Below are 15,466 nucleotides of genomic sequence, written 5' to 3'. Positions count from 1 at the left end.
TCCATCACGTATTTCACCCATCCCCCTGCCAGTCCTCCCTCTGGTAACCATCTGATTGTTCTCTGTAGTTTGGGGTCTGTTTTTTTGTTTGTCTTCCATTTTTCCCCACTTTGTTCATTTGTTTTGTTTCTTAAATTCCGCATATGAGTGAAATCATGGTATTTGTCTTTCTCTGACTTACCTCATTTAGCGTTATACCCTCTAGGTCCATCCATTTTTTGCAAATGGCAAGATCACATTTTTTTTTTTATGGCTGAGTAATAATCCTTATTGTATATATACCGCATCTTTTGAATCTTTGACAAAGCAGGAAAAAAATATCCAGTGGAAAAAAGACAGTCTCTTCAATAAATGGTGCTGGGAAAATTGGACAGCTATATACAGAAGAATGAAACTCAATCATTCTCTTACACTGTACACAAAGATAAACTCAAAATGGCTGAAAGAACCTCAGTGTGGGACAGGAATCCATCAGAATCCTAGAGGAGAACATAGGCAGTAACCTCTTCGACACTGGCCACAGCAACTTCTTCCAAGTTTATTCTTTACCTGTTCATCTCTCCATGGGCACTTTGGTTGCTTCCATATTTTGGCTATTGTGAATAGTGCTGCAGTAAAAACAGGGGAGCATATGTCTTTTGGAAGTAGTGTTTTTGTTTTCTTTGGGTAAATATGAAGAGTATATTTTCTTGCTCATATTTATTCTCTATAGAAAGAGGTAGAAGTAACTCTTTTGAACTTTATTTCTTATTGTAGATTTTTGTCAGTACTTAGATATCCAATTCAGAGAGTAGAGTTGTTTCACATATGAGAGTATTTCTTGAATATATTCTTTATGTCACCCTTTGCCCCATTGGAAATAGGAAATAAGTATAGGTATGCTTATTCTCTGGAAACTTGCAAGATATTTAGGAAGATCAAGTATATGTACCATCTTGTACTGCTCTGTGTTCTGTGGTTCTGTGTATATGTTCCTGCCTCCCTAACTAAATGTATGGTCCTTGAGAAGAACCACCTTTGTATTGACACTTGTATCAGGAGACCATTTAAAAGGGTATGATAATTGAATTTTCCTAGTTAACTCTTAAAGAATAGAATTTTTTCTTCGATCGTTAGTGGCTAGTGCCTCATATGACCATGTGTTTGTTATGAATTTTTGAAATTAGTTGAACAGGAAAAACAATATAATACTACAATGAAATATTCAAGTGAATGCCATAACCAGTCAGTATTGTTGAATGTCAAAGGTAATGATGATCAGCATGTGCTGGATTTCTTAGGAAAGTCTTCATGCAAGACAAGGTAATTAAATGGACTCATGAAAGATAGGTAAGACCTGAGCAAGGTGAAAGAGTATTTCAAGTAGGTGTCATAGTTTGGAGGCGGTGAGTGGATCATATTGGCGAGACTAGAAGGTTGGTATTGGCTTGTAGATAAAAGGGTGAACAGGGGCACCTGAATGGCTCATTGGGTTAAAGCCTCTGCCTTCAGCTCAGGTCATGATCTCAGGGTCCTGGGATCGAGCTCCACACAGGGCTCTCTGCTCAGCAGGGAGCCTGCCTCCCCTACTCTCTCTGCCTGCCTCTCTGCCTACATGTGATTTCTGTCTGTCAAATAAATAAGTAAAATCTTAAAAAAAAAAAAAAGGGTGAACAAATGAGTAGGAACACAGCATTTCAGAGGCCTTAAATGCTAATTTGAAAGATTTGCCCTAATTCCATTTGACCTTAGTGAATCATTGGCATTCTTTGAGCTAGAAAGTTTTGGGACAAAGTTGTATTTTACAGACATTTACTTGGTGATAGTATATATCATGGGCTCGAGGGAGATTTGTATCAGGAGACCATTTAAAAGGGTATGATAATTGAATTCTTCTAGTCAACTCTTAAAGAACAGAATTTTTTCTTTGATCATTAGTGGCTAGAGCAGGGTTCAATTTTTGTTTTCATTGGATGCATAATGTATGAACTAGGTCATCCGGGCCTGGATAGAGCTCTTAGCAGTGGGAAGTACCCTTATGAGAAATATTTTGGAGGAAGAACTGTGATGACTTGTTTTCTAAGAGTATAAAGGGTATGTATAAGGTTGAAGAGGACACTGAAGTCACAGCATGAAAGATTAAGGAATCCGTAGAAATAGGGAATTCAGCTAGGGGAAGAGAAGAGTGGGAATAGGAACAGTCATGAGCTTGTTTGTAGACTTGCTGAGTTTGACATTGAAATACATAGTCATTTTTCAAAGTGCTGGAACAGATAATCCTAAAATTTGTATGGAATCAGAAAAGACCCCAAATTGCTAAGGAAATGTTGAAAAAGGAAAACAAAGCTTGGAGACATCACATAGCCTGATTTCAAGCTATATTACAAAGCTGTGATCATCAAGACAGCATGGTACTGGCAAAAAAACAGATACATAGACCAATGGAACAGAACGGAGACCCTCAGCTCTACAGTCAAATAATCTTTGACAAAGCAGGAAAAAATATCCAGTGGAAAAAAGACAGTCTCTTCAATAAATGGTGCTGGGAAAGTTGGACAGCTATATACAGAAGAAAGAAACTCAATCATTCTCTTACACTGTACACAAAGATAAACTCAAAATGGCTGAAAGACCTCCATGTGGGACAGGAATCCATCAAAATCCTAGAGGAGAACATAGGCAGTAACCTCTTCAACATTGGCCACAGCAACTTCTTTCAATACATATTTCCGAAGGCAAGGGAAACAAAAGTGAAAATGAACTTTTGGGACTTCATTGAGATAAAAATCTTCTGCACAGCAAAGGAAATAGTCAACAAAACAAAGAGGCAACCCATAGAATGGGAGAAGATATTTGCAAATGACACTACAGATGAAGGGCTGGTATCCATGACCTATAAAGAACGTCTCAAACTGAAAACCCAAAAAACAAATAAGTCAAAAAATGGGCAGAAGACATGAATAGACACTTCTCCAAAGAGACATACAAGTGACTAACAGATATGAAAAAATGTTCATCATCATTAGCCATTAGGAAAATTCAAATGAAAACCACACTGAGAGAGGGGAGGAGTCAAGATGGCGGAGAAGTAGCAGGCTGATACTACTTCAGCTAGCAGGAGATCAGCTAGATAGCTTATCTAAAGATTGCAAACACCTGCAAATCCATCGGCAGATCGAAGAGAAGAACAGCAATTCTGGAAATAGAAAAACAACCATTTTCTGAAAGGAGAAGTGTTATTCCAAGATATCAAGAACTACTAATTACAATTAGATGTTAATATACATATAAAGCTTTAAAAGCTTATTATATATCCTATAAGCTTTACAAATCTTTAATGGATTAAGTTTTGAGATTCACAACACTGTATCTTTAAAAATACTTTAGCTATGAATTATAAAAATGTACTTAGCAAAATCATAAATGAAAGGAAGTCACTGGAAAAAATACCAAAGCCTTATAGTTTGTATTAGACTTATATGTTTGTGTCTGTGTGTGATGTTTATACATGTTATTATTCATAAGGATTAATAAAATATTTCTTTTTTAGATTTTATTTAAACAACAACAAAAAAAACCACACTGAGATACCATCTTATACCAGTTAGAATGGCAAAAATTGACAAACCAAGAAACAACAAATGTTGGAGAGGTTGTGAAGAAAGCGGAACCCTCTTACACTGTTGGAGGGAATACAAGTTGCTACAGCCACTTTGGAAAACAGTGTGGAGTTTCCTCAAAAAATTAAAAATGGAGCTACCCTATGACCCAGCAATTGCATTACTGAGTATTTACCCCAAAGATACAGATGTAGTGAAAAAAGGGCTATATGTACTCCGTTGTTCATAGCAGCAATGTCCACAATAGCCAAACTGGAAAGAGCTGTGATGCCCTTCAAAAGACGAATGGATAAAGAAGATGTGGACCATATACAATGGAATATTACTCAGCCATCAGGAAAGATGAATACCCCACTTTCACATCAACATGGATGGGATTGGGGAGATTATGTTAAGTGAAATAAGTCAAGCAGAGAAAATCAATTATCATTCACTTACTTGTGGAACATAAAGCATAGCATGGGAGGATATTAGGAGAGGGAAGGGAAGAATGAAGGGGGAAAAATCAAAGGGGTAGACAAACAATGAGGGACTATGGACTCTGAGAAACAAACTGAGGGTTTTAGAGGGGAGAAGGGTGGAGGGATGGGTTAGCCTGGTGATGGGTATTAAGAAGGGCATGTATTTCATGGAGCATTGGGTGTTATACGCAAACAATGAATCATGGAACATTACATCAAAAACTAATGATGTACTATATGGTGACTAACATAACATAATAAAAAAACCTTAATTGAATTCATGTACTTAAGGAAATAACTTTATTTTGAGAAAAAATGACTTCTGAGAAATAAAGATATGTGCCTATAAATAAAAAAAGAAATACGTAGTATGTAGGAAGAAAGGCTCAGATGTGAACTGAAGTCTGTGCGTATCAATTTGGATATTACTATGAAGATACTGTTTGAGCAGGAAAAATGACTGGACTGATAGAATTTTGTGTGCATGTATACACGCATATATACTCTTATATACTGGAACCCAGTATGTGTGTTTGATTGTTGATATACTAGTTTGATGGTTGGTACTAGCAGAATGATGAGTACTGGTTCTTGGGGTGAGAAGAGGGGGAAAAAAGAGCTAAAGAAGGAGACAGGAAAGGAACAGGTGGATGAACTTAACACAGATTTGCAAAGGAGACTTTGTAAATTGTCTTGTGTTTCGAGATTGTATTAGTAATTCTGTTTACTAAGTGCTTACTGTGTACCAGACACTGCGATAGGCATGCTATCTCTATCTTCACATCAAAACTGTGGTATCAGTACTATTAGATCCACTTTTACTGAGAAAGAAACAGATATCTGAAGCAGTTAAAATTTGTCCAAGATGAATTGAGCTAATAAATAATTAGGATAATTGTGGATATAAACCTGACTTTTTTGACCTCAAGCCAAATACTCTTTCCATTATACCAAAGGCATGTATGTTGAATTTCTTCAAGATAAGGTCTTTATCCTTAGAGAAATAGTTCCCAATAAAAGTTTATTAATTAGCAGGCAGTGATTGGACAGTCATATTTCCTATAAAAAAATCTGCACATACTTTGGATGTGGCTACTGCTTTTCTACGTGGGTATTTATAATGTGTTAAGGAGACAAAGTTTTTTTGATTGCGTATTGTTGGATATTTATTTTATTTTTTAAAATTTTATTTATTCATTGGAGAGAGAGCGAGCACGAAAGAACAGAGGGAGCAGAAGTGAAGGGAGAGACTACCAAGGGAGAGAATACCAAGCCGACTCTGCCGTGAGCGCAGAGCCTTGTGGGCGGGGCCCCGTTTCACGACCCTGACATGACCCTGACACCAGGACCTGAGTCGAAATCAAGAGTCAGACATTTAACTGACTGAGCCACGCAGGTGCTCCTGTGTATATTAGTTTAAAAGATGTTATCAGTTCTTTCGTTTGAAGAATTAATCATTCAGAGAATGCCTTTCAAATTTTTTTTTAAGATTTTATTTATTTATTTGACAGACAGAGATCACAAGTAGGCAGAGAGGCAGGCAGAGAGAAAGGAGGAAGCAGGCTCCCTGCCGAGCAGAGAGCCCGATGTGGGGCTCGATCCCAGGACCCTGAGATCATGACCTGAACCGAAGGCAGAGGCTTTAACCCACTGAGCCACCCAGGCACCCCCCCATTTTTTTTTGTTATGCTAATAAAAACTTCTTTTGGAAGTGTTTCTGATGCATGCATCAGAAATTAGCAATTTATGCATTCATAAATTAGCAAGGAAATAATAAGGGCCTGATGGTTTCTTTTCTTCCAGGGGATATCATTTTCAATGCCCAATACCCAGAGCTGCCCCCCGATTTCATCTTTGGAGAAGATGCTGAATTCCTGCCAGATCCCTCGGCCCTGCATGTGAGTACCGCAGGCTCATTTTGGATGATCTTAATTTGTTGAAGAAAAGTAAAATCAGCTTTTGACAATTGCTTGACAGATAAATTTGCCAACATGTGGGGTTTTTTCCACCCCTTTTTTCTCTGTCCTCTGGAATCAGTACAGCTACTTATGCTAACATAGTTTAAAGAAAAGATTTTTTTTTTCATTACAGTTTTACTTTCAGACTATTTTGAATTAAAATCTCTAGCACATTGGTTAAAATATTTTTACTTCAGCTTAAAGACATGTTGAAGACATTGCTTTAATTTAATACTTCATGCCTGTGATCCCATTTTCTAATGTTTACTAACACTTCATCACAGAGCTTGGTAGGGGAGGGTTTCTTGGCTCTTCAAGAAGCCTTTTTTATATAGAAGTGAAAGTAGCAAATGTGGACTTGTATCCATATTATCTCAGTATTACTATCAGAAGGGAAAAGACCAGATTAAGTGTTCTTTATTAAGCAAGACCAAAAACTTTGTAGTTAAAGTAACATGTTTCTGGTGTTAAAGTGGGGAAAGGAGTGGTGGTACTTGTCAGAGCACATGTGGTTTACATAAAAAATTGTGCATTTCACATTGCTGGTGGAGAAAAACATGTGCCATTTTGTTTAAAAGGTCTGACCAGACAAAATGTCTCTTTTTTTTCCTTGTCAAGTATAATTTTGCTAAGATGCTTATACTGTAGTTCAAAACTCTGTTCTCTGTTTTGTTTTTTGGACTTTTTTTTTGGTCTCGAAGTTTTGTAATTAAAAATTGCGGTGATTTACTGTGAAATCTTGCCCCCCTCCCTTTTAAAAAAGGGAAGTGTTAAACAGGAAGTATCAACCCAAACCTAAAGAATGACCTTAAATTTTAGAACACAGCTGTAAAAATGCAATTGGCAACAAACCTATCCCTGCAAAATTTCAAATAATTACACTCAAACTCTTAGTTGATTTTTAACGATCTGTCATTTAATCATGGTTCCTGTAGATGCTGTGTGTTACATATTCACCCCATATCAAAGCTGAGGGGCTTACCTGGAGAAAATGAGGCAGAAGTATCTCTCCAGACCTCTTCTGTGTCAAAGCTGCCAGTGGAGGGTAGCATTAGCCAAATGCCAAAGGTGTGTGCTAGGCTAAGTGCTCCAGGAATTTAAGGAAGGTTGTCAGAAAGGGCTAGAGGTGAGACTTGGACTCATTCTTGAGGAATGGAGCCTAAGTGGGAAGTATGGCAGAGAGAATTTCAGGTAAGGGGCGTGACATAAACAAATGAAATGTGTAATATGTTACAGAAGAAGGTACCGGAAGGTTTGCGGAAGTGTAAGTTAACACAAGGAAGGGCTAGGAAAGATTAGAGAGGGAAATTGGACTAAGATTGTGGAGAACATCGAATTCTAGGTTAAGAGCCCCAGAAAGAGGTGATAACTGGAGAATCATCTCACAGCGGTGTGGTCAGTGTCACGGCTTCAAGTAAGATGAGGACCAGAGTTGAGGACTGTTGCAGAAATCCAGGGGAGGGAGGAGGTAGGGGCTTTGAGCTAGGATGATACAAGAAGGGGAATACTGTGAAGGAAAGGATAAGAAATGGGTTTACAACTTCTGGTTTTTTTGGAATTGCCTTTAAAATTTGCAAGGTGCATCTTCAGTGGTGGTATTGTGAGAGCATGGAATTTCAAAGCCAAAAAGGACCTTGAGGTTCAGCTTATACCACTTTTCTCTTTTAGTATTGAGAAAATTGGTGTGGAATGATATAATTGTGCCAAACTTGATAACTCCTCTCTTTTGGTATTTAGTCCCTCAGTGAAGTTTCTGCAGATGTTTTTGAGATTCGCTGAAGAGGAACAGCCGAAAAGAGTGAAAGCATATATCTAAGAGAAAGATTGCCAGTCTAGGGGAATACTTCTCTTTAGCTGCAGTCAATCTGAGCGCTCAGCCAAGTTACCCAGTGCTGCTCCATGGACCAGTGGTTTGGGCAAGCCTGGGAAAGCAACCAGGGTCCACTGTCCACCAGCCGCTGAGGTCCTCCCAGCCCTAGCGGTGCCCTTGGTGCTCACTGTCGTCTGGCTAAAACACCAGGACAGGATACACGTCGGCAGACACTTCTCTGAGCATAGCAGGCCTTGGAAGGACTTTTCACTCATCAGTTTACAGGCTATGGTTTAGTTCTTCAGTTCAGTTCAGCCCTTTCCCCTTCCTTCCTGGAATGCACAAAGCACAGTCACTAATAACCTGATTAGTCCACTCTGGTTCTGAATGAAGGAGGGATTCCCTATTTCTTCATCCATGGAGTAGAGAGCAGAATGTCAAGATTTTTTCCGGATTTTCCCCCTGAAGTGTACTAACTGCAGGGGGGAATGAATATATACCCTTAGATTCTGGGAGTGTAATCCATAGTCCAAAGTAGTTGCTATAGCAAATATGGAATTTCCTTGAATCTTCTGGATTTTATCTTTAAAATTAATGAAAGTTATTTTGCATTTGATTCTATAACATATCTGTGCTTTTTAATAAAAAGTATATTAAGTTACAGATATTTGAGAATATGTGTCCCAGTTTGAGAAATAAAATTTGTGAGACTGTATGTGATCTTTTATTTATTCAGTTTATTTAAACCAGCTTGTTTCTATAGAAGGATTTCAAGTAACTTAAGTAAAGGATACACGTAAAGTTAATAAAAATATGTGAGGTGCTCTCATCCAGCAGATGAAGCCACCTCTTTTTAAATTCAAGCTCTTCGGGTGCCTGAGTGGCTCAGTGGATTAAGCCGCTGCCTTCGGCTCAGGTCATGATCTCAAGGTCCTGGGATTGAGTCCTGCATCGAGCTCTCTGCTCAGCAGGGAGCCTGCTTCCTCCTCTCTCTCTCTGTCTGCCTCTGCCTACTTGTAATCTCTCTCTGTCAAATAAATAAATAAAATCTTTAAAAAAAAATTCAAGCTCTTCATTCACAGAGATGAGTTTCATTAAAAACTTTAAGATCTTCAGATGAATGGAAAACACAGGTGGAGATACCAGATCCAGATAAATGCAAGGTAGATACCAGAGACAGGTATTTTATATATACTGGAGAATCATAAAGTCATGGAGTTATAATTGTAGTTGTCCAGTGGTTCCTCTTCTGACTCTCCCATCAGAATAATTTAGGAAGCTTGTTACAAATACGGATTCTTGGGCACCTTGGTGGCTCACTCGGTTAAACATCTGCCATCAGCTCAGGTCATGATCTCTGGGTCCTGAGATTGAGGCCCTCATCAGGCACTCTGTTTAGCAGGGAGTCTGCTTCTCCCTTTCTCTCTCTCTCTCTCTCTCTGCTCTCTCTGTCTCAAATAAATAAGTAAAATCTTAAAAAAAAGTCAGATTCTTGGATCCCACTGGAATCTGAATTAGACCCATTAGGAAGCTGAAGAGTCATTAAATTCTCTGGGCCATTTCTGTGTATTGTCTGCGAACTACTTTTGAGAATCACTAATTGAATCCATCTTTTATAGTAACATCTCTGACAGAAGGCCCACTTGGCTTTGCTTGACATTATTTCCAGTGAGGTATCATTTTCCATTTTGGGGACGGCTCCATTTTTTTTTTTTTTTAAAGTTAAAAGCTTTATTGAGGCATAGTTTATATGCCATATAATCCACCCATTTTAAAGTATATAATTCAGTGGTTTTTAGTATATTCACAGAGTTGTGCAACCATCACCACAGTTAAATTTAAATGTTTTAAATTGACGTATAATTGACATTTTAGCATTATGTTACTTTCAAGTGCACAACATAATGATTTGGTATTTGTATATATTGTGAGGAACTCCTACTAGAGTGTTTTCCAAAATGGCTATCCAGTTTTACATCCCCACCAGCACACAAGTGTTCCAGTTTCTCCACACCCTTACCAACACTTGTTATTATCTTTTTGATTATAGCCTATGAAGTGGTATCTCTCTGTGGTTTTGGTTTGTACTTCCCTGATGGCTAATGTTGATTTGCGTCTTTTCATGTGCTTATTGGCCATTTTTATATCTTTCTTGGAGAAATGTCTATTCAAAGCCTTTGCTCTTTCTTAAATTGGGTTATTTGTTATTGAGCTATAAGAGTTCTTTTTTTTTTTTTGAGCTTTTTTTAAAAAAAATTTTTAATTTTTTATTTTTTATAAACATATATTTTTATCCCCAGGGGTACAGGTCTGTGAATCGCCAGGTTTACACACTTCACAGCACTCACCAAAGCACATACCCTCCCCAATGTCCATAACCCCACCCCCTTCTCCCAAACCCCCTCCCCCCAGCAACCCTCAGTTTGTTTTGTGAGATTAAGAGTCACTTATGGTTTGTCTTCCTCCCAATCCCATCTTGTTTACTGTTGAGCTATAAGAGTTCTTTGTATAGTGTATCTCTGTATATGCCAGAATTTTCTTTCGTTCTGTGGATTGTCTTTTCACTTCTTGGTAGTATTGTTTGGATGATGAAAGTTTAAGTCTAACTTACCTATCTTACTTTGTTGCATATGCTTTTGATTTCGAATCTAAGAAATCATTACTTCATACAAGGTTATGAAGTCTTACTATTATCTTTCTTTAAAAACTTCTTTAATTTTTGCTCTTACTTTTAGGTATTTGGTCTATTTTCGGTTAATTTTTGTATACGGTGTGAGGTAGGAGCCCTGCTTCTTTCTTTCTTTCTTTCTTTCTTTTTTTTTTTTAAAGATTTATTTATTTTGGCGGGGGGAGAGGGAGAGTACATGGAGGGGTAGAGGGTGAGGGAGAAAGAGAGAAGCAGACTCCACGCCATCCTCAGAGCCTGATGCAGGGCTTGATCCTATGACCCATGAGATCATTACCTGAACTGAAACAAGAGTTGGGCATTTAACTGACTGAGCCACCCAGATGCCCCCCAATTCATTGTTTCATAAGTGGAGATCCAGATGTCTAAACATAATTTATTGGAAAGACTCTGTTTTCCTTATTGAGTTGTCTTGGAACTCAGTTGACTATAAATGTAAGGGTGTATTTTTGGACTGTCAATTCTATTACTTTGATCTGTCTTTTTACCTTATACCAATACCACACTGTCTTGATTGCTGTTACTTTGTAATAAGTTTTGAGATTGGGAAGTGTGAGTTTTCCAACTTTGTTCTTTTCCAAGATTGTTTTGACTATTGTGGGTCCCTTGCATTCCCTAGGATTAGCTTGTCAGTTTCTGCCAAGAATCCAGCTAGAATTTTGATAGAAATTGCATTCAATCTGTAGCTTCAGCTAGAGATTTGCTGTTCACCATTTTCATTCACTTCTGCCTGGAATTCTCTTCCCCCACTTATCTGAATGGCTTGTTCTCCTCTCTTCAAATGTCATTATATCAGAGAGGCCTTTCCTGGTGTCCCTATACAAAATAGTGGTAACGCCCTCCCCCATTACTCTCTCTCTCTCTCTTTTTAAATCATGCTTTGTTTTCTTCATTATACTTACCACTATTTGATAAATTTTTCCTTGCTTATTTGGTATCTCTCTGCCAGGGTGACCAATGGCCCTGGTTTGCCTAAGGCTGATGGGTTTTCTGGAATGTAGTACCTTTAGTGTTCAAACTGGATAGTCCCAGGTAAATTGAGATGGAAGGTTATCCTTGTTTCTTTACTGGAATGGAATCCTCATGAGAGAATGAATTTGTTTTCTTCACTCCCTACATCCTTTTAACTAGAAGAGGGCCTGGTGTGTCGAGCTGCATAATACATGTTTGTTAGGTAAGTAGGTTTCCTTTAAGGTTGTGTATTTCTTAGGGGACTTGCTCGTTTCCAAGACTAGAAAATCCATTTTAGATGAAAATTTCAAAATAGAAGAAGAGATTCGGTTTTAGAGAAACCAGGAGATAAAAATCAGTTAACAGAATCTCTGAAGCAGTGATTTTTCAGCCTTGGTTTTGCAATGCCCTGTGGTGTGTTTGTACCTCAAAGGGCATTGTGAAATTCTTTTCCCCAGAAGTAATAGTGATAATTCACTTTAATTTAAAATAAAATTGCTTAAAGGAGGAAGGGTGGTTCATAAGTTTAAATGAGAAGGACATGTTGCAATTATAGCAGAATTGGAAACCACTGGTATCTGACTTCCTAGTTTGAAGAAGGTGAGGGCCATTTGGGGTTTGGGACAAGCATCCTCAGGGTGGGAATCTAATGCTATCAGTTCCTTCACTGATTCTGTTCTGCTCATGTGGAATGTAAGTGGAGAAGGACACATTGTGTTGACACCTTGTCACTTCTCCTGCCCTGCTCTTCACTGTGCTGCTTCCAAAAGGACAGCTTTTGAATGTGTCCTTGCAAAACAGTGCCAATCTCTGGTGTACATGAAATACATGTGAAGGATGCACTTTGCTGAGATGGACTGCGTGCTCCGCTGCTGGAAAATGCCAGCCAGGTGCGTGGTGCTCCTGTTCTTAGATACTTCCCTGTGCCCTGACCTATAGTACATTTTAAAGCAGAATTCTCTGTCATTTTTAAAATATTGATTTAATGCCTCCTTTGAGACTTCTAGAAAACTCCTCTTCAGCCCTGAGGCTGAACATAATGCTCAGGACAGAGACGCTCATGGAATCGCAGCCCGAGGTGACACGTGTGGGGACAGCAGTAGAGGCACGTGGTGCTGTGGGGCCATGTGGATGGGATGCTTTACCAGCTCCCTGAAGAGCAGGTGTCAGAGATGTAGAAGCAGAGTATTTGATTGTGTATAAATCATCTGCATTTTTATGTAACTCATAGACAAAATGACATATCTACAGGAGAGTGTGCAGATCACAAGTGTGTTACATGGAGAACTTCCAGAACGTAAACACAGCATGTACCCAGCTCTTAGATCAGAAACAGAGCATTTCCAGGTTCTAGAAGCCCCACTCAGTGACCCTTCCCATCATGGGGATTCTCTGGCCCAGGGTAAACACTGTGCTGACTTATATCACCGTCGTTAATTTCGCCTCCTTTTGAGCTTTCTACAGACGGAGTCAAACAGCCTGTACTTGGGTGTCTGACTTCTCTCATGCAACATTGATTTACAACTTTCATCCCTGTGGTTCGTTGTTGTTAGCTCATTCCATTGCGCGAGCAGAGCACGGTTTATTTGTCTGTTCTAGTACTGATAGACATTTGGATTCTGTTCAGGTGTTTGCTGTTGTGAGCAGTGCTGCTGTGAACATTCTTTCGTGTGTCTCAGTGAATCTGTGTGTGCATTCCTGAGGGGCTTATGCGGGAGGGTGGACTTGCTGGGCCACATGGTATAGAGGACTAAGGAGACGCATATGCATATACATACATAATTTCGAAGATGTGTGGTATAAACTAGGCTTTAAAGTACAGCTGGAGAAAAACAGAACCTCTTGAAAGTACAAACCAGGTACACTTAAAATGGAACTTGACGAGTTTATCAATTTGAGTCTAGTTAGGAGGCAGAAACTGTACCAGTAACTTGAATAGGGAAAATTTGCTATAGAGTTATGAACTGCTTTTTAAAAAAATTTTTATTTATTCATTTGACACACAGAGAGAGATAATGAGAGAGAGAGCACAAGCAGGGGGAGCTACAGGCAGGCAGAGGGAGAAGCAGGCTCCCCACTGAGCAGGGAGTCAGATGCTGGGCCTCAATCCCTAATCACGGCCTGAGTCAAAGGCAGGCACTTAACGACTGAGCCACCCAGAAGGGCCATGAACTACTTAAAGGAACAGAAGAGAGCTCTAAGGAATGCAAGCATAGCAGCTGTAGAGAGCAGTACTCTGTGGCTGAGAGAAAAAAACCCAAGAGGGAATAAATTCAGAAGGCCTCAGGCTGAGACTCCACCCTCCCTGTTGGAGTGGGTGTGGCTGCAGCCCCCTGGGTGTTGGAGACCTTCATTTGGGGGTGCTGCAGGCCAGAATGGGTGTGGCCTACTGGGTGCTGGTGGGCCAGTGGGGCTGGGTGCTAGCCAGCAGGCTGGAGGGGGAGCACTGCTGGGTGTCCTGCCTGCCACGCGGGCAGCCGCATAGTAGGAACAGCTATGCCAAGTCCATCAGAAGCACGATAGGACGCTGCTCCTTCTGTGAGGCTTTGCACTACCCTTCCCCTCCCCCCATCACTTTCTGTGGACAAAGCTAGACATTGTACCAGCTGGCATAGGGGAAGTACTTGCAGGGTCCAGTCCCGGGTTCATGAACAGGACAGAGAAAAGTAGATTTGGAAGATGAGCAGCAATCAGTGAGTAACTAGCACAACTAGATAAGGCCAGGCTTATCTTCCAGTTTATTGCTTTCAGTGCTGTCTAATCTATTAAATCTGTCTAATGAGTTCTTAATTTTAGGTCCTATGTTGTTTAGTTCCACAGTTCTTTGGTGGATCTATCTTTTCATCTGCAGTTTTCTCCATTTATTGCACATGCTGATACTTAGTTTCAAGTCCTAGTCAGCCAGCTCTAATACCTAGAGTATCCTAGGGTCTGTTTATTTTGCCTGCTTTTTTTGTTGGTTATCAATCCTGTGGTTCTGTATCTGGCATTTCTTGTAGTTTTGAGTGAATGTCAGGGATTCCTGTTAAAAAAAAAAACAAAAAAACCCCAAAAAACTGTAAAGGCTTCAGATGATGCAGTTGTCTTACAGAGAGAGGGTTCATTGTGTCCTCTCGTAGGCAGAGTGTGTCGATGGGTCATCTTAATGTAGATGCAGGCTTTGCTGGGTTGAGGCCACCTTGTGCCTTAGGTAAGGGTCATCTACCTGTGGTTCACTACGATTTTGGAGACAGAGTTCTTCAGGGTTTTTTTGAAGGTCTGGAGTGTCCAGTGCAAGTACCTTGGCCTATAAAATATTCTAAAGATTTCCACATCATTTATCAAATATTCAAACACCCAAACAATGTGGATCATTGCCCCAATAGATTTGAAATCCTAAATTTTATATTGTAAGACTGCTGATAGCTCTGCTCTGCTTTTCAGAGGTACTTGCTTAATTTTAGCTTCTTGCCCAAGGGCTGCCCCAGAATTCATCAGATTGTCTTGAGGATAACTGGCTACATATTTGAGGTCTCTCAAGACTTTGCCAAAAGTTCTAATGATTTTTCTGAGTCCAGCAGCAGCTTTTTGACTATGCAGAGCCTGGATTCTCAGCCTCCCTCCTGTGCCTGGAATTTGTAAATGTCCCCAGGGTAAAAGCAGAAGTCAGCTGTCTTACATTTTTGAGAACATACAATTTTACCCTTTACTTTATAGCAAAAACATAAAAAATTTTAGTGGACCATAAAATACTGCTCGCGTTGGGGCACCTCGGTGGCTCAGTTGATTAAGCACCTGCCTTTGATTCAAGTCACCTGATGATCCCAGCATCCTGGGATTGAGTCCTGCATCAGGCTCCCTGCTCAGCGGGGAGTCTGCTACCTTTTATTTATTTATTTTTTTGAAGATTTTATTTATTTATTTGACAGAGAGAGAAAGAGAGCGGGAACACAAGCAGGGGGAGTTGGAGAGGGAGAAGCAGGTTCCCCATTGAGCAGGGAGCCAGATATGGGGCTGGATCC

The 15,466-nt window shown here is 39.7% G+C and overlaps 1 protein-coding gene across 3 annotated transcripts in view; it reads left to right on the top strand.

The window, feature by feature from the left end:
* The window catches only part of BABAM2 (BRISC and BRCA1 A complex member 2), a 406,823-nt gene that overhangs the window by 83,991 nt on the left and 307,366 nt on the right, over positions 1-15,466 (top strand). For all 3 annotated transcript variants that reach the window (XM_059188740.1, XM_059188742.1, XM_059188739.1), the window contains one exon: positions 5,864-5,958. In XM_059188740.1, the coding sequence (XP_059044723.1) occupies positions 5,864-5,958 (95 nt within the window). The remainder of the gene's footprint in view (positions 1-5,863; positions 5,959-15,466) is intronic.

The sequence above is a fragment of the Mustela lutreola genome, chromosome 9 (assembly GCF_030435805.1).
Source record: "Mustela lutreola isolate mMusLut2 chromosome 9, mMusLut2.pri, whole genome shotgun sequence".
Classification (NCBI taxonomy): domain Eukaryota; kingdom Metazoa; phylum Chordata; class Mammalia; order Carnivora; family Mustelidae; genus Mustela; species Mustela lutreola.
The sequence above is the reverse complement of the archived record's forward strand: the minus strand, read 5'-3'. Positions and strand labels throughout refer to the sequence as shown.